Source organism: Dipteris shenzhenensis, chromosome 8 (genome assembly GCF_047967505.1).
Source record: "Dipteris shenzhenensis isolate YYH24624 ecotype China chromosome 8, Dip_SZ_1.0, whole genome shotgun sequence".
Classification (NCBI taxonomy): Eukaryota; Viridiplantae; Streptophyta; class Polypodiopsida; order Gleicheniales; family Dipteridaceae; genus Dipteris; species Dipteris shenzhenensis.
The window spans coordinates 42419226-42444450 of NC_141603.1; the positions used below are offsets into that span (position 1 = coordinate 42419226).

Here is a 25225-nt window from a genome sequence, read left to right on the forward strand (position 1 = left end):
GTCCAAATCTTATGATTCCATCTTGATAATGTACCTAAACAACATTTAGCAAGTTTGTAGCAGCCTTCTTGGATGATAGTCTCACCTTCAAGTAGACTCAACAACAACTTTAAAATGAATCTTCCAATAACTCATGCCTCTCTTTAGGGGTGGGGCTTAGTTTCATCCCTTTCACACATGTTTGATATAGGATTTTATATATGTTTTGAATTTTATGAAAAAGGTTTGTGTGTTGTGTGATAAATCAATATTACTTCTTAAAATTCATCTCTCTGCTTGTTTGCTCATTATGATGTAGAGCAGGATTTCCCATCGGTGGTTGAGCAGGGGTTTCAAGTATCACCATTTCATCACCAAGGGCTTCTATGTGATGATGGCAGGCAAGTTGAAAGTAGAGCTGCAAGCTGAAACTCTAAATCTCATGAAACTTTTATAGTAGTGTGTATTCGGTTGCTAACAATATTATGAACTATCATTTGCTTGGACTATTTTTTTGGTTCGTTTCATTTTGTATTGATTCCCTTGTGTTCTTGCCGTATTATTGTCAGCTTTTTGTTCAAGTTGACATTTCATTTGTGTTCAATCTAGGAATCCCTTTGTTTTTATGAAGGCCTACGCTCATTCACTACTTGAAACATGTGAGTTGACCATCGTAAAGTTAGAGATGTCTGGATCATTAGATCATAAGATTTCGCAATCTTTTTGTAATAGGACAAGCTATTGTTTTTTCATTACGCGCTCCAGGTATAAGGGTTTTTGTGCCTCCACAGAAAGTCGACTCTCAAACAAAACCAAACAAATTAGGATTTTGGTCTATGCAATTCGCTGTAGCTTTTGAGCTTCTGCATTGCCTTGCCATCTTTCCTTTAGGGGGTTATGCTACACTGGAGGTGGCGAGATTTTGTGTTCCCATCCAATTGGTCTACATGCAGGGCATTTACTGTCCACTTCAATCCTAAAATGGCAATGCTATTGGCATATGGACCCCTCTATTCACCCAAGAGAATTTACGTTTTCCCAAAGCAAGGAGGACTCTTACAGCTTAAGCTGGCTCTGATACCAAATGAAACAGCCCCAACCAGGTCAAGTCAATTTTGACCTCGGTGGGGTAACCACTCCCAGCAGAGTCTTTGATACCACAGGACAATTCTGCAAAACAACCTATAGAAGTTTGAGCTAGTAGCTCACCCCCCAGCCGTAGGCTCAGTAAATCTAGCCACCCTCGAGCTTGAGGTCTAGACCACCACGAGAGCCAACCAGTCTCAAGATCAAGACACGTCTCCACACACCACATGCCCCTTTCTCTAGCTGCTACTCCCTAGCTCGCAAGTCTACATCCAAAGGAAGCTCCAACTCCTTGGACCCCTGAATACTGAGCCCCTTGCTCATACTTTTAGGCCTAGCACTGGCTATCTTTATCAGTAAGCCCTAAAGTTAGGTTGTATGCATAAAGTAGCTTTTTTTTACTAGGGTCATGCTTTTCCCTAATTAGCTCTGATAGCCATGCCTTTCTTAGACTAGCCCAATCCACAAGATCTAAACATCATTCACGCTAACTCTAGTCTCAACCTTAGGTTAATCCAAACCCTAGACTAGGTCCTCACCCTAAATCAAATCCAAGATCATAGGTTAGCATGGCCTTAACCCTAGACAATCCAGTCTTGGTTAGGCCCTAATTAGTCCAGTTATGGACATAACACTATATCCAGCTTCGATGCTCTCCAAAGATCACAGGGACTACATATTCAAGATGACCACTCCCACTTGGTGGTTTATACTGTAATGGATTTTAGAAGCTGCTCGGGATTAAACCAAACAGACATTGAAGGGAGATGTTGGAGAATCAGTGGTCTGCCCTCTAGACACCCACCTAGATTTAGATGCTTCATTTAAGGTCTCCAAAGGAGGGAAGCCAAGATCAAAAAATAGTGTGGACCTGCCACTGTATGACAATGGGTTCCACTCCATAGTTTTTTAAATGTATAACAATGGATTCCATTCCATAGTCCCCTTACATTTATGGGGGCCCTTCCCCCTCTTTCACATCTCTTCTCTTCCCTTTCCATTCATCTTTCTTTCACTTGCTTTTTTCTCTCTTGATTTGCTCATATGGTCTTTTCGTTTTACACGATATTGAAAGATTTTATTTTATTGTTTCTATTACTTTATTAAAAACATTTTACGGAGACTTGGTGGTTATGCCACCTTACTATAAATATATAGTTTGGTAATCACTTTCAAGCAAACCAAAATATGACCTACAACGTTCATGTAACATTATCAACAAAATGTTATACAAAAGGTCACAAGTGGATGAGGTTAATCCCCTTATCCACATGCATACGGATTTAGCCACACACTAACCTAGATGCAAATCAAATTATATAGGGTGAAACCCAAAAACTATCCCTTCTAATGCCTTGGGGGTGTGAAAAATATTAAGTGACTTAGCTCTAGCTTGTAAAGTTCTCTCTTTTAAGTATATGAGACAACATTAGTAGACTTGTTTCTTCCTCTACATTTCTTGTATTTCAATCTCTAGTTGATGTTGCTATTGTTATCCTCATTTCTAACTTACACAAGTACCTTGACTGATTTTTTAAAGAAATCTATCTTGAAACATGTATCTTGTTCTCTTGCACCCATGGAATGCTATTAGGAAACTAGCTAGCTTTGAGCAAGGATCCGAAGGATCCGGCTAGAGAGCAACTAGCCTTCCATGTCTTCATCTATTTATATCACCAGTGACCACTAATGCAAAGCGCTAATCATATTTTTGCTTGACTTCTCACGGGGAACTCTTTTTCCCCCACCTTATTTATTAAAATAGCCCATGTAGTTACGATGGGCGGAAAAGAACTAGTTCCGAATTGTCGTATGATGGCAGTTTGTAGGAAGATGCCACATTAAACTTGTTGTTGCATGCTAGTGTGTCCTTTTCGTGTTTCATATTTCTTCCAGTGCTTTCTATCTTCAACCTCTCTTATTCCCCTACACCTCATCTTTGTATTTGCCCCCATATTGTATTATTGCACCTCTTATCATTCTCATGAGTTTGTCATTTAGCCTTATATTCTTATTCTTAATCCTTCGTTTATAATTTCTTCTAAGGAGTGCAAAAATCAAGAAAGTAACCATGCATCTATCTATTCCCTGATCTTGTCCGGGCAGCAAGATGTGGTGTTACTCTCTTCCTCAGTAGAGGGTCTCCAGTGACACTTGGATGTGTTTCATACTTTCTATGAGACACATGACTTAAGGTCAAGCCTTGTAGGCCCGACTGAGCAAGGGGTACAGTGCATTAGCCAGACTCGAGCCACCTTTTGGTGCCTCATCTCTTATGTGGTTTCTCGCATCATTGCTTTGAGACTCTTGTAGGTGCACCCTAGCTTTCAAACTCTGAGGGGATAGCTTGTTATTGGATGTGGTAAGAGAAGCGGAAGCATAGCGCCAATGACAAGCAGTACCAAGACTACTAAAAATGGTATTGATACCAGTACAACTAAAAAATGAGAACAAGTACAAGGGTTATAAAACCTTGTCAAAAAGGACTAAGTGATGAGACGCATACATAGACTAACCTAGTTACCGTCCTTATTAGGCCTACAAGGTGATACTAGTGTCATAGATGTCATCACTAACAAACCCCTTTCAATGGTATGGCTGAAGTACACTGGAAACATCTCAGATGTATGTGGTATATGTACCATGGTTGTAAATATTCATCCAAAAAGGAATGTTGTACAGGGTTGGTAGTATGAAGTGATAAAGGGAAGCGAGTGTAAAGCTTGTCAAGGGTCGTTGGCAGTGCAAATTGTCTTGTCTCGGAACATAAGACAAGTGAATATCTCTTGCTGACAATTTTTCTCTGACATAGTAATAATGGACCTCAATGTGCTTACTTTAAGCATTAAACACTGGGTTTCACACAATTGCCAAAGCACTCTCACTGTCAGTGTGGATAATGGTAGGAGATGTCTGAAGATCTGCAAGTAGTTTTCTGAGCCATACACATTCCACAGTAGTTATACAGGCCTGACCTGTACTATGCTGTTTTGTGCTGAACCACGAGATGCATGAAGTGCCAAGCATAAAACAGTTGCCACTATGTGACACTCTAGTGTTATCCTGCGCAGTCACTATTTGTAAAAGCATGCGGTGTAAGATGAGAATCATGATTCTAAAGAAGTTCCAAGGTTTGAGTGCCTGAAAGTCACGTTTCACTGCTTGCCAATGCTATGTACTGGGGCTATGCATGAATCTGCTCAATTGAGAAATGCATACTGAAGATCAGGCCATGTGTGACATAAATAGATCAAGCATCCATCAGCCTAGTGATAAAGAGTAACATCCAAAGGCTCAATTGCATCTTCCAAAAAGAAATGAAAACCAGGTTCCAAGGTAGTGGCAGTCCTCAAACTGAAAATGGTGTAAGATGACTCATCATAGTGCCCCCTCCACATGAGCAAATTGAACGCCAAGATAATAATGAAGCTGGCCCAGATTTGTCATCTCAAACGACTGTTGCAATGAGCCCTAAAGCTGCAATATGCTGTTTAGATGGTCCAATAAAGAGCATATCATCAGCGTAAAGTATTAAAATCAACAAATCTGCGTCACGCTTGTGGACATAAAGAATGCTATCTGTTGGGCTGTTCTGAAAACAAAGGCTGAGTAGGTGAGCATGAATCTCGGCATACCAAGCCTTGGGTACCTGCCTTAAACCATAAATTGCTTTACATAAGCGGCATGCCTAATCCTTTGACCGCAAACCAGGAGGCTGAGTGACTTACACTTCCTCATTAAGTCTCCATGAAGAAATGTAGTCTTCATATCTAGTTGATGCACTTGCCAATCGTGATGGGCTGCAATAGCAATGACACATCGGCTAGTAGTAATGTGTGAAGTGGGTGCAAATGTTTCTTCGCAATCAATGCCATGCTGATTATAACCTTTTGCAACAAGAAAGGCTTTGTAGCAACCGACGACTCCACCAGCTTTCCTTTCTCGTTTGTAAACCCACTTGGTGCCTATAGCATGCTTGCCAACAAGCAGATCACACAACTCCTTGTCCCCTTGTCCCCCGATTTGAGGGGACAAGGGGGCAGAAGACCATAGGGGGTAGGGGAAGAAAAAAGACAGCACACCTACTTGGCATGGAACCCGCACAGCAAGGAGTTGAAGGCGTGGCATCCTAGGTGCCTCTTGGAGCAGCGTATGGGCAGCATATGGGACTGCAGCAGCAGCCCATGTGCTGGGCACAAGGCCCTTATATAGGGCTGGCCCAAGCCAGCCAGATCAGCTAGGAAAGGGCCGACCCAGCCTGGTTGGTTGGGCCCTACAGGTTGGTGCCTGGAGTAGGGAGCCGACTCCCTGATCGGCCAGTTTGAGGGGGCCTAGTTTGTCCTACATTCTCCCCTCATTCCTCACCACCTGCACAGACAACCTTGCACACAGGCAAGTGTGTAGAGGGAGAGGAAGAGGCTCAGCAATTGACAGCATCACGGAGCTGTTTGTACACGCTCATCCTTGAGCTTTTGTTTGCCCACTTTTGTGGAGGAATATATTTGAGTTCTGTCCTATCTTTGTTTCCGTCTTTCTGAGTGTTGTATGAGCTAGATAGGGAGTGAGGTGTCAGTGATTCTATCCTCTATTTCCAACATGGTATTAGAGCTAGGTTCACAGCTCTAGATCGGAGTACCTCTGCAAGAGGCGACTCTAATCGACACTCAGGTTTGCTGCGTGGTCAAGTTCTCTGCTGTAAATTCAGTTTACTGTTCTTTATTATGGCAAGGATGGAGGACAAAGATTCTATTGTTGCCTCTTCAGCCCCTTCTCTTGCTTCCTCCTCCTCCAAATTCCTCTCATTCACAATTCGGAATTTCGGAGAGTCAAGGAAGCTAGACGGGTCATACTACCCGATCTGGAGGATGAAAATTCAGAGCCATCTTGTGGCCCGGAAGTTGTGGAAGCTAACAAGGGGGGTGGAGGCAAAACCGGAAGACTTGCTGGACAACAAGGGGAAGATTCTCATTCTAGTGGATGGTGAAGAGCTTGAGAATTGGGAAGAGAGAGATCCCCACTCCCTAGCATTAATCATCGGGACCACGGCGGACTCTGTTCTTCCACACATCCAGATAGCCGAGACGTCTGTAGAGGTGTGGGCTATCCTGAACGATTTGTATGAAACGAACAATACATCTCGAATTTTGATGCTCCAACACCAACTGTACAATCTGGACATGACTGAGGTAGACAATGTTCATGACCATCTGACAAAAGTCAAGATGGTAAGGGACTAGCTCGCGGCAGTTGGTCAGAAGGTAGATTCAAGTCAATTGGCATTGTTGATCTTACACAAGCTACCTCGAAGCTTTAAGAGTTTCGTGACTACGGTCATTGCAAGACAGAGGACCAAGCCTCTCCCTTTCGAGGAGCTTGGGCCTTTACTATTGCAGGAAGAGGCTCGGAAAAAAGTGTTTACTCAATCGGACGAGAAGGCTCTCGTGGCAAGGGACAAGCGTGGCAAGGGTAAGTTCAAAGACTCCAAGAACAAAAGCAAGACCGAGGATGTAGAGAAAAAGAGGTAGATGAAGTGCTTCTACTGTGAGAAACTTAGTCATTCTGCTAAAGAGTGCCGCAAGAAGAAGACGGACCTCAAGAAGGAGTCCAAGTCCAAGGAGGAGCCAAAGACCGAATTGGTATACGTCACGACCGACGCTCTCTTCATCATCCCTGCTACTGCTCCGTTTATGCAGTCAGTGAAGGAGAGGAAGGTTGGTATGTGGATAGTGGAGCTTCAAAGCACATGTCCAACAAGGAGTGGTTCAAAACCATGGAAGGTACACATCCCGATTCCAAGGTCACTGTTGGGGATAATCGGTCATGCTCTATGAATGGTGTCGGTAGTATTCCGTTCATCACGACTACAGGAAACGAGGGGTTGATTTTCGGTGTACTGTATGTACCGAATTTGTGCAAGAACCTATTATCTGTGAGTCAGATGGACAAGCACAATATGTCGGTATTATTCGACGACGGCACGGTCACTGTCACATCCAAGGCAAACGGACACGTGGTGGCTCAAGGTGTCGAGGAGCATGGGCTATATCGGCTCAACGCTCTGTTGGTGCACGGGGAGCATGGTAGATCCATATTGTGGCATGAGTGGTTTGGTCATGTCAACTACGGCACTTTCTCCGAGATGCAGAAGTCAAAGATGGTGGATGGACTTCCACTGATTGCAGGCAACGATCGTGTCTGCAGGGCTTGCGTGGAAGGCAAGCAACATAGGGACAAGTTCCCACAAGAGGCCTCATCACAGGCCAAGAAGCCGCTTGAGTTGGTTCACGCCGACATCTGCGGCCCAATGTCGACAAATTCATTCGTAGGTTCGCGGTATTTTCTCTTAAGAACTAGTGGATGATTTCAGTCGCATGACATGGGTGCTCTACTTGGCTTTCGAGAAATTGAAAGACTGGAAGGCCTAGGTAGAGAAGGAGAGTGGGGAGGTAATCAAAGCCTTCCGCACCGACTGAGGGGGAGAGTTCACTTCTACCGAGTTCAATGGATTCTGCAAAAAGCACGGGATTAAGCGACAGCTCATCACAGCTCGCACATCTCAACAGAATGGAGTTGCTGAGAGGAAGCACTGGACCGTCACAGAGTCAGGGTTGACCATGTTGCAAGGGAGGAATCTCTCGAAAGCCTACTAGGATGAAGCCGTGAACACTGCCGTTCACATTCTTAATAAAACCAAGACCAAGGCTGTTGATAACCAGACTCGGATGACAAATGTGCTGTCCGAGACAGGGAAAATGATTGTGCCTTGAGATTATCTGGTACTCTGCTGCGTGGGCTTTTTCAGCTTGATCTTTTTGAGAAAAGAGCAGCCCATGCTCTTGCAGTTTCTACCCCTAGTGCTGCCATGCAGAATGCAGAATTATGGCATGCCCGATATGGCCACATGCATTACAACAGCTTGATGACACTTCAGAAGCACTCTATGGTTGATGCATTGCCACCTCTTGAGATACCTCCTCCACATGTGTGTGAAGGGTGCATTTTAGGCAAGATGCATAGATTCCCCTTCAAAAAGGATGGTTCAATTAAAGCTGTCCGCAAATTACAGCTTATACACAGTGATGTCTGTGGTCCCATGAGGACTCCATCATTGGGTGGTCATCTCTACTTTGTTACTTTTATTGATGATTACTCCAATTTTACTTGGGTCTTTGGGCTGAAGCGCAAATCAGAAGTGTTCATGGTGTTTAAACACTTTTCATCCATGGTTGAAAATGAAACTTGACTCAAGATACAGACATTGTGCACAGATAGAGGTGGGGAATACTTGTCTGCAGATTTTGATGCTTTTCTGAAAGGCAAGGGTATTGTGCATCAGCTCACAGTGAGGCTGACCTCTCAGCAAAATGGCAAAGCTGAGAGAAAAAATAGAACTCTTATGGAGATGGACAGATGTATGCTGACAAGCAAACACATGCCTCACAAATTCTGGCTTGAAGGTCTGATGTGTGCCAACTACATCTTAAATCGGGCTTCCACTAAGGCTTTGAAAACAAAAACTCCTTATGAGGTCTGGAATGGGAGAAAGCCTTCAGTGGATCATTTCCGAGTCTTTGGATGCCTTGCATATGCTCATGTGCCAGTTGAATTTTGGCATAAGTTCTCAGATAAGGCAATTAAGTGCATATTTGTTGGGTACAGTGCAGAAAGCAAGGGGTACCGTCTCTACAATCTTGCTGCAAGCAAGATCATTGTCAGTAGAGATGTGATATTTGCAGAAAATTCAGCTCACACTCGGGCTGAATTTCATATGCCTTCTTCTTCAAAGGATGTTTTTGAGGGGTTGCTACCCATTGCGTTGGGTTCCCCTGCTGATATTTCTGATGCAAATCAGCATTTACAGCCACCTCCCGATGCTCCAGTTCAGCCACAAGATGTCTTGCCACCTCCACAGGCAGCGGAACAGGTGGTTCAGCAAGAAATTGCAGACATACATGCAGCAAAAACAGTCCCAAACTGGCTGTTACAGACTCTCAGGGAGAGTAAGATTGATGCTGCATTACCTGGCAGGACTCGCTGTGCAGCAAGGCACATGGAAGGTGCTAATTCAGTGGAATCAGCATATGCAGGTATTTTCTCGATGAGGAGGAGCCTGCAACATTCGAAGAAGCAAAGGACAATGTGCATTGGATGAATGCCATGCACGATGAGTTGCAGTCCATTAAGAAAAATCAGACTTGGGATGTTGTAGACTTGCCACTAGGTAAACATGCCATTGGCACACGATGGGTTTTCAAGGTGAAACGGAAGCCAGATGGCTCCATTGACAGATACAAGGCAAGGCTGGTTGCTAAAGGCTATGCTCAGAAAAAGGGCATAGATTATGAGGAGACTTTTGCTCCTACATCCCGGATGACCACCATCCGATCTGTTATTGCAATGGCTGCACATTTTGAGTGGAATGTTCATCAGTTGGACATAAAAACAGCCTTTTTAAGTAGAGACTTGTTGGAAGTATGTCAAACAACCTCCAGGCTTTGAAATTACAGCAAATGCACTAGACGTGATATTCAGTTTGCAGTATCTCAGGTGAGCAGGTACATGCACAGCCCAAAAACTATGCATTGGCAGGCAGTTAAGCGCATCTTCCGTTATTTGCAGGGCACAAAGTCTTTTGGCTTGTTATTTCCCAGGGGGGGTGACTTGTAGATGCATGCCTACAGTGAATCAAATTGGGCTGGTGATTATGACACTAGGCAGTCCACTAGTGGCAATTGTTTCTTTTTGGGTAAATCTTGCATTTCCTGGCTGAGCAAGAAACAATCTACAGTGGCTACCTCATCATGTGAAGCTGAGTACAGGGCAGCTTTCACAGCAACAGTTGAATGTGTCTGGCTGCGACGTCTATTTGCTGATCTTCATCTATCTTTGGAGGGTCCTTCTCCAATTCTCACTGATAGTCAAAGTGCCATTGCAGTGGCAAAGAATCCAGTGTTTCATGCTCGCACGAAGCACATTGAGGTTCACTATCACTACGTCAGAGAGAAGTTGCATGCAGGAGAGATCAGTATGATCTTTGTGTCCACACATGACAACGTTGCATATATTTTCACCAAAGCACTACCACGTGAAAAGTTTGAGGCATTTCGCAGTGCCCTGAACTTATATCCGTTTGGTGATTGATCAGCCTTGTACATGACATTGGCACTGCAGGGGGGTGTTAGAATTATAGATATAATTCAGTAGTGATCAATATAATTTAATAAGCTAGTTAGGGGCACTTTTCCCTCTTTAAGAGAGTTTTTCCCCTAACCGCAGTTAGTTCACTAACTATGGTTAGTGACTACTAAGGTTTTGTCACTAGGACAAAACCTTATCTCTCATTCTTTTAGTTGTACTCACACACTCTTCTATTGCAACTAAGCTTTCAAGCTTTCAACTCTCAGCTCACTCTCTCTTGCTCTCTCTCTCCCCAATACTCACAGATGGAACACCTCATTCGACGCATGGGGATCGGCGCACAATTGTGTCATTGAGAGGGGGTGTTAGAAGGTCATTGCCCACCCGTGAGCCCGCGATTTGAGGGGACAAGGGGGCAGAAGACCATATGGGGTAGGGGAAGAAAAAAGGCAGCACACCTACCCGGCATGGAACCCGTGCAACAAGGACTTGAAGGTGCGGCATCCTAGGCGCCTCTTGGAGCAGCGTACGGGCAGCATTGGGGACTGCAGCAGCAGCCCATGTGCTGGGCACATGGGCTCTTATATAGGGCTGGTCCACCCAGCACATGGGCTCTTATATAGGGCTGGTCCAAGCCGGCGAGATCAGCCAGGAAAGGGCCGACCCAGCTTGGTTGGTTGGGCCCTACAGGTCGGTGCCTAGAGCAGGGAGCCGACTCCCTAGTTGGCCAGTTTAAGGGGGACTAGCCCCTCCTATAAAAAGCCACCATTCCCCCCTCATTCCTCATCACCTACACTGACAGCCTTGCACACAGGCAAGTGTGCAGAGGGAGAGGCTCAGCAATTGACAGCATCACGGAGCTGTTTGTACACGTTCGTCCTTGAGCTTTTGTTTGCCCACTTTTGTGGAGGAATATATTTGAGTTTCTGTCCTATCTCTCTTTCTGTCTTTCTGAGTGTTGTATGAGCTAGATAGGGAGGGAGGTGTGAGTGATTCTATCCTCTATTTCCAACAGTGTGATTGTGATGAATTGAGGCCAATTCTGGTTGCATCAGCTCGTGGCTGGTCATCCAGAATCCATAGGGTGGAAGAAAATTACAAAGAGATAGAAATCCCAATGTAGCAACTGCCACAAGTCCAATTCCTAGCAACCTATTAGTTACATGCCAATGAGTTGGCCATTGTAGAGCCTTCCAAGCCCTTTGTCACATGCTAATGTAAACTACTCCTTGTAGGCAGCCTTAGCCACTTAAAAGTAGGGGAATTTAGCAACAATAAATCGTAGCACCCATGGCACCCGTTAATCGTTAGCTCTTGCATGCAAATAGAAATCTCTAGACTAGTCCTAGTCTCGTGTGGGCGTCCCCACCAAGTAAATCGGTGCACACAAAATAAAAGTACTTTGGTTGATCAAGGTCAACCCTCTTAAGAACCTTGACGGAGGTCAAAATGCTTAACCATAGTTAAATCTCTCTGACCGTAGTCAGCACAAATACTTTGATTGACCGAAGTCAACCCTCCTTGACTGAATCAAGAGTCCTTCACCGAAGTCAAGCATCATTGACCGAAGTCAATACTTTGACCAAATAGAAAAACTCTTTGACCGTAGCAAAATAAATGAAGAACTCTTTGACTATGGTCAAATAAAAGGGTGACTCTTCTAGTCAATTGACATCAATTGAAAAGCCTCTTTGCAAATATCCAAAATTTGTGGATAATCAGACAACATGTCTTACTCGGCATTCAATGCCGAATAATTCTTGAACTTGACAAGGTACCTGTAAAATACCTTGCCCTGGGGTCCCTTGCAGACTGTATGATACACAATCTGCTTTGGTTGAAGGATTTCCTCCAACTCATCCACTTCTGGTGGATCTTCCAATATTGGCTCTATAGGCTCTGGACCTTGATATTTCTTTAGAAAACTCACATGAAATGCATTGTAAATCTTCCAATGCTCTAGCAACTCAATTTGTAAGCTACCTCATTGATTTCATTTGTGACCTAGAAGGGGCCATGGTACCTGGTAGACAGCTTGGCATACACTTTCTCTTTGCCCTTAAGTTGTGGAGCATGGCTTTCTCAAGCTTTAAAAGTACCCAATCCCCTCACTTGAGGTCTAGCTGTCTTCTATGCTTATCTGTAGCTTTCTTTTGTCTCTCCTGAGATCTCTATATTGCTGTTTGCACTTGGCTAAATGCTGTCTGGAGATTCCTGACTTACTGATCAGCTGCAAATATCTCATCTTTGGTTCTTAGGATTGGTGGCAAAATCACCTTTCCATATATGACCTCAAATGGGGCTTTTCTTGTGGAGCTATGAACCGTATTATACGAGCGTAAGGTACGTTTCCCAATCTGATTTATGATCAGCCACATAGCATTTAAGGAGATCTGGCACAAATGAATTTGCTTCCTCACTTTGACCATCTGTTTGAGGGTGGAAAGAAGAATAAAAATTAAAGCTTGCCCTGCCATTTTGCGATCATGGTCACTGACAATGGAGTTTGGCATTCCATGGTGTTTAAAGATCTGGTCCATGAAAAATTTGGCCATGTGGTCTACCTTAATGGTTTTATACACTGAAATAAAATGGGTTTGTTTGCTGAATCTATCTATAATAGTCCATATCCCATCATCCTTGCCTTTGATCGTGGGCAAATCAAAGCTAAAGTCCATTGCTGTGCTTTCCCGTGGTGCCTGGGGTACAGGAAGAGGCATTAGTTGTCGAGGGTGCCTTCCGTCTATCATATTTAACCTTTTGACAAGGCATTCTGTTATAAACTTTTGTATATCCTTGCGCATGGCTGGCCAATAAAAAATACCTCTCGAAGGCTTGAGTAGTAGCTGCAAGGTCTCTATGTCAAACATATGAAAGTGCATGGCATTCTTCCAAAATTTTCAGTCTCATGGCTCTTGTAATGCACAGGCAATCATCTTTCATTAGGTACCCATCTTTCATGGCATATTGTCTTGTAGACTGCCCCTCTTGCATTCAGTGGATTATTTCTTTAAAGTCCGGATCATTGGTATATTCCTCTCTCATCTCTTTAAGATACCTATGGTAAGCAATAGTAACATTATTGACCTGGGTCTTCGAGAGAGGGCATTTGGCACTCTATTCTGAGCTCCCAGTGTGTGAACTATGTGAAAATGAAATATGGACAGCAAATTTGCCCATTTCATGTGCTTTTCTAAGAGCTTAGTCTGTGTCAGGAAATATATACTTTGGTGATCAGTTTTAACAGTTAAATATGCACCCAAGTGATAATGCTTCCATGTATTTATGGCATATATTACAGCTAGTAGCTCTTTCTCATAGATTTCCATATGCCTTTCCGCATCTCGTAGTCTTAGGCTTTCATAAGACACTATGTGACATTCTCCACATGCATCACAATCCACGTCAAAGGGTTTGTATAGATCAGGGATTACAAGAATTGGTTATGTAGTGAACTTTCCTTTGAGTGTATTAAATGCTGTCTTTTGTGGCCCTCCACATTTGAAGTCTACATTCTTCTTGGTCAAATCATGAAGTGGAGTAGCAATGTCCGCAAAGTGCCTAATAAATGGAGGCCTAAGAAGCTGCATGCTTCATGCACAGTATTCAGCTCAAGCCATTCTTGAATGGCTTGAATCTTAGTAGGATCCATTTGTATCCCATTCTTGGAAATAATATGCCTCAAATAATGAATCTCTTCCAGGGAAAACTCACTTTTTTTCCTATTAGCATAAAGCTGATGATCACACAGCTCTTGAAAAACAATAGCAAGGTGTTCCCTGTGCTCTTCTTCAGGCTTTGAGAAAACTATAATGTCATTAAAGAGGGTACCGCTGAATTGCCTATAATGATGGAAGTCACGATCTGCGATTTTGTTAAAGGTGGCAGGGGCATTTGTCAAACCAAACGGCATCACCAAATACTCATATTGACCAAAGATAGTGCAGAATGCGGTCTTGTGCACACCCTGTGGTTGTATGTGCACCTGATGATAGCCGCTTTTTAAATCTATCTTGCTGAATACTGAAGCTCCATTGAGGTGATTCAACACATCATCTATACGTGGTATGGGAAGTCTGTTTTTGATGGTTATCTTATTTAGGGTGCGGCAATCCACGCACATCCAAAAAGAGCAATCTTTCTTTTGAACCAAGAGTGCAGGTGAGCAGAAAGGAGAAGAGCTGGGCTGAATTAGCACTTTGGGCAGCAAGTCCTGCACTTTGGCCATGATCTCCTGGTGTAACTCCCCTGGCAAATGTTCTGAGAAGCAATCTTTGAAATTTGTATGATTGGATATATTCTAGCCTTACAAAGGTGTACATAACAATCTTTGAAATTTTCAAGAAACTGAAAATTTTCCTCTTTAGAAGCGTTTAATTCAGCATGTACATTTAATCTCTTCCTTAATAAAACCGTGTACGCAAAAACAACAAACTTCATTGCTTTTTCAGCAGAAGTATTAGACACAATGGGGATGGTCTCCCCTCTGTTCTTCGCAACGATTTGCTGGTTTTTTACTTTCAATACAAAATCCAACACCCTCTTTGAGAGGGAGAACTTGAATCCTTCGTGATGAAAGCAAGGCATACCAAGTATGCCATGATGCTTGAGAGGCGAAATGAAAAAGTCTTTGTGGTCTACAAAGTTTTGTACATGCAAATGGAGCTTCCCAATCAAGGGAGTAACATGCATAGGGTCCCTATGGAAAATTTGATCAGCGTCTAGGGCCCTGCCCAACTCTCCAGTCTTGATACCCAATTAGTGCCTGCTGGTCTCTAATCTTTCCCCAAGGAAGGCATAACTCTCTCTCTTCAGGATCACTGATTCGTCCCAAGACATCCAAGACTCCTCCCGCCGTTGGCCTCGGTGGTCCTTGTGGCTTCTTCTGCTCCCTTGAGGTCATAGGCCTCTGCAGCCACATGCCCCTCGTTTCCACATCGAAAACACTTCCCCTCTTTGCGAAATATGACAATCTGCTCAAGGGTGAGTTGGGACTTACCTTTATAAGGTCTTGGCATCTGAATGCCCCTTAGCTTTTGAGGCTGAACCTCTCTCTTCTCTGCCTTGGGGTGCTCCCTTTTGTCAAACCTGGGTGGAGCAGGTTTCTTTTGTTATGTTATCCCTGCTTGAAGTGATGACACTGTAGCAGGGTTCTGCATATGCATCAGATTGGCCACAGAGGCAGAATGGATTATGTCTTGTATCCCTTTAATGTGCTGGGTATTAACCACAGCTTGTATCTTTGGAGTCAGGCTAGCCCAATACTTCCTGAGCTGAGTCTTTTTAGAGACCTTTTTGAAAGGAGCAATCTGCAAGTAAGCATCCCAAATTTTTTGATCATAAGTCTCTTCTGTGTCTCTTGCATTCAGGAAGGGAGGGAGAGGCTAATGGAGTATGGCGCTGCCACTAGTCTAGGGTAGCGACAAAATGCAAAACTAGATAATATCCCCACCATGCTCCCTCCTCTACTGACCGAGTCCCCATCACCGAGCTTTGCTGCCAGTACTCGCTCCAAACTTCTTCAGATCAGAAGGAACCATGCTGCTCTGATGCCAATGTAACATGCGGGGACTTGATGTGCAGAAAATAGATGAAATGTAAAAGGAGAACTCAAGCATGAGAGACGGTCTTCCTAACTATAGTACACTGCTTTATTTATACTGATGGCATAAATGCCTTGCCTACTGTTGTACATGAGTGCCAAATCGGCATACAAAATGGATACCCTTCAGAGTATCATGCAGCAGTAAAATGACTACAAACTGCGATGGAAACTCCCCTAATTGGTGCAGAAGCCTCCTACTGAATTAGGTGCCTGGATATACGGGATCTGCTGTGCCGTACTATTGGGAGAACTGGAGGAGAACTGGCTCCAAACTCTCTGTTTGACATGGGTGGCAAGGAGCCCTTTGTATAGGGTCTGCAATGGCCAACTAGGTCAACCAGTTGACCGACCACATCAGGCTGACCTGGCTAGTCGGTTGACTGCCCTGGTCTGACCAGATCTGGTCCGATTGAATGGCCTGGAAATGGCCTCCAAACAGCCTCCAAATGGACTCCGAATTCTGCTGTTCTGCCCTCCTCTGGACAAAGGTTGGCCGCATGTGATCTGCCCTTGTTTTGGTTGCTGTTTCGTGCTTTTGGTGGTCTGAGCTTGCGATGAAAGCTGAGCTTAGTGAGCCAGCTTGTCACCATGCACCTCACATAGGGGTGCATGTGACAAACGAGTAGCAGTGGTAGGACTACATGTCTTGTCACCCTCTAAAGTAGCTGCCCTTCTAAGTGTCAAAGCATGGCTGTCTGTGGTTGAGGGAAGAAGGGGGGGATGGGCTCTCCCATCAGTAGTCCCTCTGAAGGCTCTGCATACGGGTCATAATCCTGAGGGCTCCCATCCAAATCCTCGCTGCGCTACGACAACTCTAGAGGCAACGAGGGATTGTCTACAGAAAATCAGCAGGGCCGTGATGTGTGGAATAATTGCTCTTTTCACAGATTGAGCTAGTAATGCATGTGCTTGAGCGTCTTCTGTCCCAACGACTCTGCTCCTGTGTGGGGATAGGTGAAACAGAAGTAGATGAGGAAGAGGAAACACAAGTGCCCGTAGTGCCAGATTGGATGGGAGGTGATGTGGACTGAGGTCTCATGTCAATACCTGCAACAATATTCCATTTTTGGCAACTAAAACATGGAAGGAGCTTTGTGTTGGGCTATAGCATGCCACTAATTGTGAAGGCTAGGATGAGAAACAACACGGTCTAGAGGTAGAGGGCAGCTCAAGGCGGGCTCTGCTATTTTCCCTTTCTCGCTTTGTAGATGATAAATAGACATAGTCTACCAAGTTTGGCTGTTTCATAGGTTGTGACAACAAAGCTTTCTGATATATATATGGTTTATATTCTTGGCAAACTTTACCTTATGATCTATCTTTTAATAGAAAGCATCTGTTAACCATACTCCTGTTCTTATATTCCCTATATGGGCTAGCTCGTTGTTTTTTATATGCATGTACATGTTCTACTTGCATATAGGAGATACATCAATTGACCCCGCCCTCCGGACCTCCTCTTTCTCATGTTTCTTTTCCTCATCTTCACCTGTATATACGAGATAGATCAGTAACCCCCTCCCCCCGAGCCCCCACTGAATTCCCTCTTTCTCGTTTTTCTTGTCCTTACCTTTAAAACCCAAATGCACGTATTCTCAAAGAATTTTACTATCCCCTTCCGAGGTAGATCCGAAGCAATGCTATCATCATCAATCTTGGCTTTCTTTGTAGCATGCGTGTTCACTGAACGTTTGCATCCCCCTTCAGAAAGACATGTCTACTAACACGATGAACACTGCCTTCATTCCCTTAGGTCACTTTTTACCCTTCTCTCCCTTAAAACTCCTGGATTATGCAGTCACACACTATATTGCGCTATGACCTTCCCCAAGCAGGTCCACAACAATGCCACAATGATAATTTTTGAATTCTGTTTGGAATTCAATGTTAGTCTTTCTTTTTGGGTGGCGGGGGGTGACTGCAGCTCAAATTATGCGAAGACTGTGGAAACAGTCAGGTGGGAATACAGTACTCGTCCTATTTATGGCTGGGGAGATGTAGACTCAAAGCAAAAGGCAACTGCAGGGTGGTTGGCGGCACTTCCTGTCTTTGAACCACACTGGCAAGTATGTATGGCTGGTGGACTTTCTACAGGTCGGTGTTTTATATCTCTTGAATTCCATGCTTTATGCCTTGGAGTATATGATTTGACAAAGAATACTCACTCTTGTTCTTGACTTCATAACATGTTTGTTCAGTGCACTTCAATTACCTGTGTGAAGTGAATTGAACTGTGGTGGTCGGAACAGGTTGGATTGAATGGGGTGATCAGAAATTTGAGTTTCAGAATGCACCATCATACTCAGAAAAAAACTGGGGGGGATCTTTTCCAACAAAATGGTTCTGGGTATGGTTCAGTATCCAATGTGATAGTTTGCATTTTTCTTGACCTCTTATTGGAATTCTTTTTCCTTCAAGGTTAAGCAAGATTTGAATGCTCGACTTCAGAGAGTTTTGGCTCGTAGTATTCGTTTTCTCTAAGGGTGATTTTTCTATATTGAAGCAACACTATGTAGTAGCATCAAATGTGTAACATTGAAAATGCCTTGAGGCTCAAATAAGCTTCAAGAGTTTTCTAGATTATCTTGGGAGTTTCAGTTTTTTGCATGTTGTGTATCAAGAGAGATACAAATTCATATTCCATGGAGTATGAACTATACAGATTCAGACTTACAGATCAATAATTTTACCGAATGATTGCGTTATAATAGCAAACTCAAGTGTATACAACTTGACTTGAGTGTGCAGATTGTAACACATTGCCAAATTATGATATTAAATTAAGGGACCAAGGTATAAAATGTCCCTTGGGTTTCTATCGACCAGGAGATAGACGAGATTTGTAGCTACCCACATATTAAATACACATATTCATCTTTGAGGGAAGCAAGCAGGATTAGAGTTGAGATCCAGCTAGGATGGATTCCTCAGTTGGATTGACGTGGACTCGTTCTTTAGAGCAAAGCTTTGAGGCAGACCTAGGTTGCTAGAAACTCCTACCCAAGCCCTGAAAGTCCGTTTCTAAGTGTCCACTGTCTTCAAAGTATTAGCATTTTGGAAACTTGGGAACACCTAGGAAACTCTCTTCTATTTATTTAGAATTAACTGTGTTCATCATCACCATTAACAGCCATTCGTAGTACCTTGCTTAGCATGATTGAGGCCTTAGAAAGACCATTGGGTTCTTTTAGTATATTGTGAGCATTGATTATATGTACTCAAGAGCGTATTCCATGAGATGTATCCTGAGTGTGATTAAGTGTCCATTGGCAACATCATTGGTAGATAGAGAGAAAGGTCTTCTTCTTTTTTCAGTCACACTCACTCAACACAATCTGTCAGAGTGGATACATGGTAGAGGATCGTTTAATCTTTGATGTCAGCAATGCTGCTACTGCTTGAGAGTGGCAAACATTATCCTTTTAGACTTGCACTCAGTGGAATGCTTATCAAATTCATTGCGGGGACACTTGGAAGGTCCTTCAGGAGGATCCATGGCAAGATTTGCTAATTTTGTATGTGATTCTCATGGGATTTTATCTTGGACTTTTCTATTTGGTCATACTTAATAGCTGCTCCCAAATTTATTAAAAGAGGAAGAATAAGAACTCCTTAACACAAGGAAGTATATGAAATGAGGAACATTAGGATAGCCAAACTCAGCATGATCGTGGAACTGTGAGATCACGAGGAGTTTGTGGATTGAGATACTTGATGTAACTCGAGGAGACAGATAAAGCCTGGGATGCAGGGCAAGCCTCTAAGCCAGGAGCTGAAAGGAGTCCCTCTTTGGCAGTACTTATAGGTTGGTCTTGCACATGACACCCTTTGGGATCCAGGACTGTAGGAGGGCTAGTTTTCAGCCCGTTATTGGCACTTTATGACAGAGTTTGAGTTGCATCATTCGAGCACCGCGATGCTATGCCATTCTATGCACATAATAATGTTGAGGCTAACACTCTAGTTGGTGAGAAGGAGCAGTATTGGGATGCTAAGTCAAGGTTGTATTCAATATCCCCTAATGCATTGATGGGTGCCCAAACATCAAGATGCTTAGGCTGAGAGGGGACATTATTGGTAGGATTTTTCATATGTTAGTGGATGAGGGAGTACCTGTAGTTTCATCAACACTAAAACCTTGCAAAAAGTGAAGCTTGCAGCCACTGAGATTGACCATCAGTTGAGAGTCATGGCTGCCAATGGCCCAGTCATGGTTGCCAATGGCCAGCACATGATTAGGAGGCTTTGTGCTAGGATGTGTAGATCCAACCTACACATGATTTAGTCATGCATAATAAATTTCTTTGCCTTGGAAATGGGTGGATGAAATCTCTTGGGGAGTTCACTATTGATTTGAATGTCATGACTTTTCTTTTTGCGCACAAAGGCAGTGTAATGCAAGGTGTGATAATCTAAAAAATTCAGCTAATTACAACAAGGTAATTGCCTAGAGAACCCAAAAAAGAAATTGCATTGTATGCATTGCTGATCAAATGGGACCTCAAGCAATATCAGGGAAGTTAATTATCATTTTCCTTCTTTGCATCTTTTTTGAAAAAGAAAGATCATTTATTCCTTTTGGAATGCCCTTTTATTTTCAATATGGAGAGCACAAATGCACAAACCAGAAACGGTTGAGAGGGAAAGGAGAGGAACGAAAAATGGGAGAGGAGGTTAATGCATAGATGTGTGAACAAATGAGGGAATGTAGAAACGGGCGAGGAGTTTAATATAGAGACATTGATAGATGTGTCAACAAATGAGGAGGAAGCTGATGAAATGTTGTACTAGGAAGATGGCAAAAATTCATACACGGAATTTACTAAAGTGGAGGGTCAAATAACTGAAATAGAAAATTAGTTAACCGTCATTTTAGCTACAATTCTAGACGTATCGTTCGAGAGAAACCACCCGTATTCAATGGGGTTGAGTGGGAAATAAATAAAGCTTCCATAAATATGTTTATCAACCTGCGCCGATTGAAAAGTACAGTGTACTCTACTGATATTGAGTCCTTGAGGCTAGTTTCTCTCTGTGAAATAAATCTTATAAATAGTGGATGTGCTTTATGGATTGTGATAAAACCCCTAGGACATGGCCTGAGTTTGAGCAAGATTCTATGACGTATTATGAGCTTGCGTGAGTGTGGGAGTCATGGGATCATTGCATAATGGGTGGAAACACTCTAAATCAATATATTGCTAGTTGTAGGCAGGAATTCAAACTGAAAGGTATAGATAAACTTTAGAGGATATGGGGGTGTTGTGAGGGGTCTCAAAGATGATTACAAAGGCGAGAGAACAATTTTCCCAAGGCTTTGGAGGAGGTGCCAGAAAATATGCATACATATATGATGATACCATAGTGAACCAAAAGGAAATGAGGTTCAAATGGTTTTTTGTTCTTTTTCAGAGAAACGAACATTCTATTAATAAAATCCTTAGTGACATGGACACCAATGAAAAATACAATCCCCAATCAGAGGTACACAAGGATATCGCCTTGGTTGACCACTCTACAAAGGTGGAAACTCCGGTGGCAGTATAATAAACACGTTTGAAGAAAGGGCCTGGCTCCCATATATAGATAAAAGCCTCCCACTTGTTCGTAGCGCTATCTGAATTCCTAAAGTTTAGTGCATCTAACCTTTGAGAGTATGAATGATATCTAGCGAAATGTTGGCTTGCGTCTTTAGATGTGAATGTCTTGGTATCCATAAGTAGGTCCTTTGTTGTAATTGAGGTCACCACTATCTCATCCCGAATCCTAGCAAAGCGCCGAAGACCACTCTCCCCCAGATCTCTAGGGCTTAGAGGATCCCATACCATGATAGAGGAGATTGAGAGTGCAGTCTCTGAGGAATGGAGAGCAATTGAGGAGCCATATGCTCATTCAGGAAAGAGAAAGGCCTCCATTTTGCAAGGAATCCAAAGAAAAAGTTTTAAAAGAGCTTAAAGCAGCTATAGCTGCAGCTCCAGTGTTGAAAGTAGTTGATCCAATTAACCATTCGTGGTTGAGACAGATGCTAGTAACTTTGCACTAGGTGCGGTACTTTTACAGAGTGTTTGAACAGTTGCTTTTAAAAGTAAAAAGCTAGGCTGTCCACATCAAAATTACTTAGCATAAGAGGAGTTATATGTTATAATCTATGCTTTAAAAAAGTAGAGGCATTGTTTATGTGGTGCTATATTTGAAATTCTATATGATCAGGAGAGTTCCAAATGGATTTGTTACCAGCTAGAGCTTACGGGAAGAAGAGCTCGATGGGTTGAATTAATGCAAGATTTTGATTTCCAATCGAGGTATTGGAAAGGGAAATGGAATATGTGGTAGTAGTTTTTCTTAGCCTAATGCTAGAGAGGGTAATGGGAGTTGATAGCCTCCACTCTAAACTTGATGTCGGCTTCAATGGACGAAGAGAAGACAGATCCCACCACTTGGGCTATGAGATGTCGTCTTTCTGTTTTTTATCTGTGCTCTTAGATTAAGTTGATGACTAGATTGTCTCTTGATGCAACCACTTCAGTCCTTGTAGGCAACCAAGTAAATTATGTAGTGTGTGATAATTTGGTTCTGGACTGTGCCTCTTGAGTGGGATGCATTAGGCAAGTTTGAAGAGTGATTGTTTGGACACAGGTAAAAGATGTAGAGTGAAGCCACTTTTGAAAATAACAGCCTTCATCTCTTGGTTGACAAAACATACCTCAACAATGAGTAGTGGAAACTTATGGTGAGGTTGCTTAGGGGGTAGATAAAAAAGTGAAGATGGAGAGCAGGATTGCGTAGTATTGTAGATGTCTTTATGTGATCAGCAAGGGTTCTAGATTTTTTCTTGTGATTATTTGGAAGGTTGTTCTTCAAGGGGATACAATAGCGGTCTTCTTACGTGCTTCTAGGGGTTTCTAAACAAACTTGGTGGTTTCGAAGAGTAATGCCACATGTCATTAGATCAAGTCCAACTCCTGGTAAACCTGGCAATTCAGCCAAGAATATCTTTATGGGGTCTGCTGCTCACAAACTCGTTTTTTTTTTTCATGCAAAAGACTTCTATTAAGTATGAACAAAACCCACGAGAGCAAGCTCAACGCGTAAATTCAACATGCAGTGCATGCCTCAATAGCCAAAAGAAGCTCCTCAAAAAGAGCTAGAAAACAACCAATGTTGAGGCTGAAAATGCGATCTCAACCCTGTAGAGGACCCGAGAAGAAGGGGGAGCCTCTCCATTCCTTAACGAAAGTAATCCTTCTAGCAGAGGCAGCCTGGGAGGACCCCTACATTCTCATCCAATTGGCCATCAATGTATGTATAGTATTTGTCCAAATACTAGCCAAGTGTGAGAGGGGTGGACCTGGGAAGATCCAAGGCCTTTGTGCATCTGGCTCTCCACATATGCCACGCTGAAATGCTTGCCAGAATCTCCCAAGAGGAATCCACAGAAGCATGCACTGCTTTGAAGGGTGAGGCTAGAACATCAGTCCAGTCAGCATGACTCAACTAAGTGTCATTGAATCGAAAAAGCCCAAGAAGAGTCATGTCTCTCATAAAATACCCGAAGACCGAAAAGGGAAAGCCAAGCAGCTGATTCCAAGGTCGTGAAGAAAGTGTGGTGGGCAAAGGTGCTAAAGATCGTAGCAATCCCTTTCCAAATGATCCTCGTGTGTCTATAGTCCCACAAGCAATGCTGTATTGATCGCACATCAGAGTGGCAATGAGGACATGTAGAGTCTGCCCCAAACGTGGGTCTCCATAGATTAATTGCAATCCCACTTTGAATGGAAAGCCAAAAGAATAGAGTGATTTTTCTATTTGTGTGGGACTTCCAGAGTCTCTTGCAATTTTTTTTGCAAATCAGCAAAAATGTGAAAGTTTTCCCAATGAGGAGGTCTGGAGGGTCTCCAGCCTCTACAATTGATCTGAAACCTCGTTACTTGTCATAGTGTAACGAAAGAAGGGGAGGCTCTTCTATTGATGCCCTTCATCAATCCATTCCCACTTCCCTAGGTCCCAGTGCAAAAATTTTATGGGGACTCCACCATAGAGCTACAATCTCCATGAACCCAAGGCTAAGACAAGTGGGTTGGAGTCTAGATACCACTGAGAATCCGAACAATTTGCTCCACAAAGTCAATGATCGTGATAGGCTCAAAAGCAATCTCTAGTAGAACATCGTCTGAAGATCTAGACTACTTGCCTTCCACTTGGACATAAAAAACCAAGGCATCCTCGTGTGATCGTCGTAAAGAAATAACCTAAAGTGGAATGCCCCAATCCGTAAAGGCTCCCCTCCAAGTAAAACACGAAATAGGCATATCATCCATCTCCATCCGATCCACTGGAATGGCTGCATCAATCTGTTGAATCCTCCTTGCACTTCCTCTGAGATGACATACTGATTGCATTTTATGGTCCTCCGAAAGCTTTTTGAAAGCTTCTCCCACCTGGACCACTGCATATAATGAGAAGTGCCTAGTGGTGTGCCATGCTCATCAAGTACACATGATCAATTGGCTATCAATCTCTTTCAAGGAAGGAGGAACTCTCTGGAGAGTAAACTTGAAGCTGGTCCAAGCCTTCAAAATGGCAGCCATAATGGGGAAGGAAGGAGAACTGAGATAGATTGAAGTGAAAATCCATCTAGTAGTACCCAACCAGTCTCCACCCAAAGAAGGCATATGCATTGAGTGAAAAAATCTTTCCATGGCTCTTGCCCAGGCATAAGTCCCCTCACAACAATCTTGCAAAGCAATGCCTTGCATTGCAATTCAAGATCTATAATATTAAGACTCCCTTCCTGCGTAGGGAGTTAATACTATAACATTTGCTGAACCATCTAGTCCACTCCATTAAAAATTCCTAGGTTTTTAGAGTTGAGTGATACAGTCCCTAGAATGTCACCAACAAGAGCAAACAAACCAGATTGTGGCTAGCAAAACCTAGTCAACAACCACCACCCTGGACCCAATGTCTAACTCGGCTAAACTCCAAAAAGGGAGCTTCCTCCTGATGCTTTCCAAAACAGGAGCAAATTGCTGCGATGAAGAGATACCCACACCGACCTGGCATCCCAAGTACCTGATCGGAAGACCCCTGTGAATCCAAGTGAAACCAATGTGAGCCCCTTAATTCTGAGTGTCCTCATTACTCATCCAAAAGCCATTGGACTTATTCCAATTAATATGTGCACCAGCTGCAGTACAAAATAAATCCAAGGTATCCCTGAAAGAAGTGAGTCTCTGTGGAATGACATTAAAACAACAGCCATATCATCTGCCAATTCAGTGTCCAAAAGCTCCTCCCATCTCAGGGGAAGTCTCAGCCCCGAGATATCAGCTTGAGATTAAAGAAGTTACTTATAGCTTCAGCCACAAACAAGAAAAGGAAAGGGGCAAGAGGGCATCCCTGATGGATGATCTGGAA

General features: G+C 43.2%; 1 protein-coding gene across 1 annotated transcript in view; it reads left to right on the plus strand.

Annotated features, from left to right (window-relative positions):
- The window catches only part of VTE1 (tocopherol cyclase, chloroplast / vitamin E deficient 1 (VTE1) / sucrose export defective 1 (SXD1)), a 70319-nt gene that overhangs the window by 31918 nt on the left and 13176 nt on the right, over positions 1 to 25225 (plus strand). The window contains exons 4-6 of the mRNA XM_087377968.1: positions 304 to 380; positions 17733 to 17902; positions 18058 to 18155. Coding sequence (XP_087234094.1) covers positions 304 to 380; positions 17733 to 17902; positions 18058 to 18155 — 345 coding nt within the window. The remainder of the gene's footprint in view (positions 1 to 303; positions 381 to 17732; positions 17903 to 18057; positions 18156 to 25225) is intronic.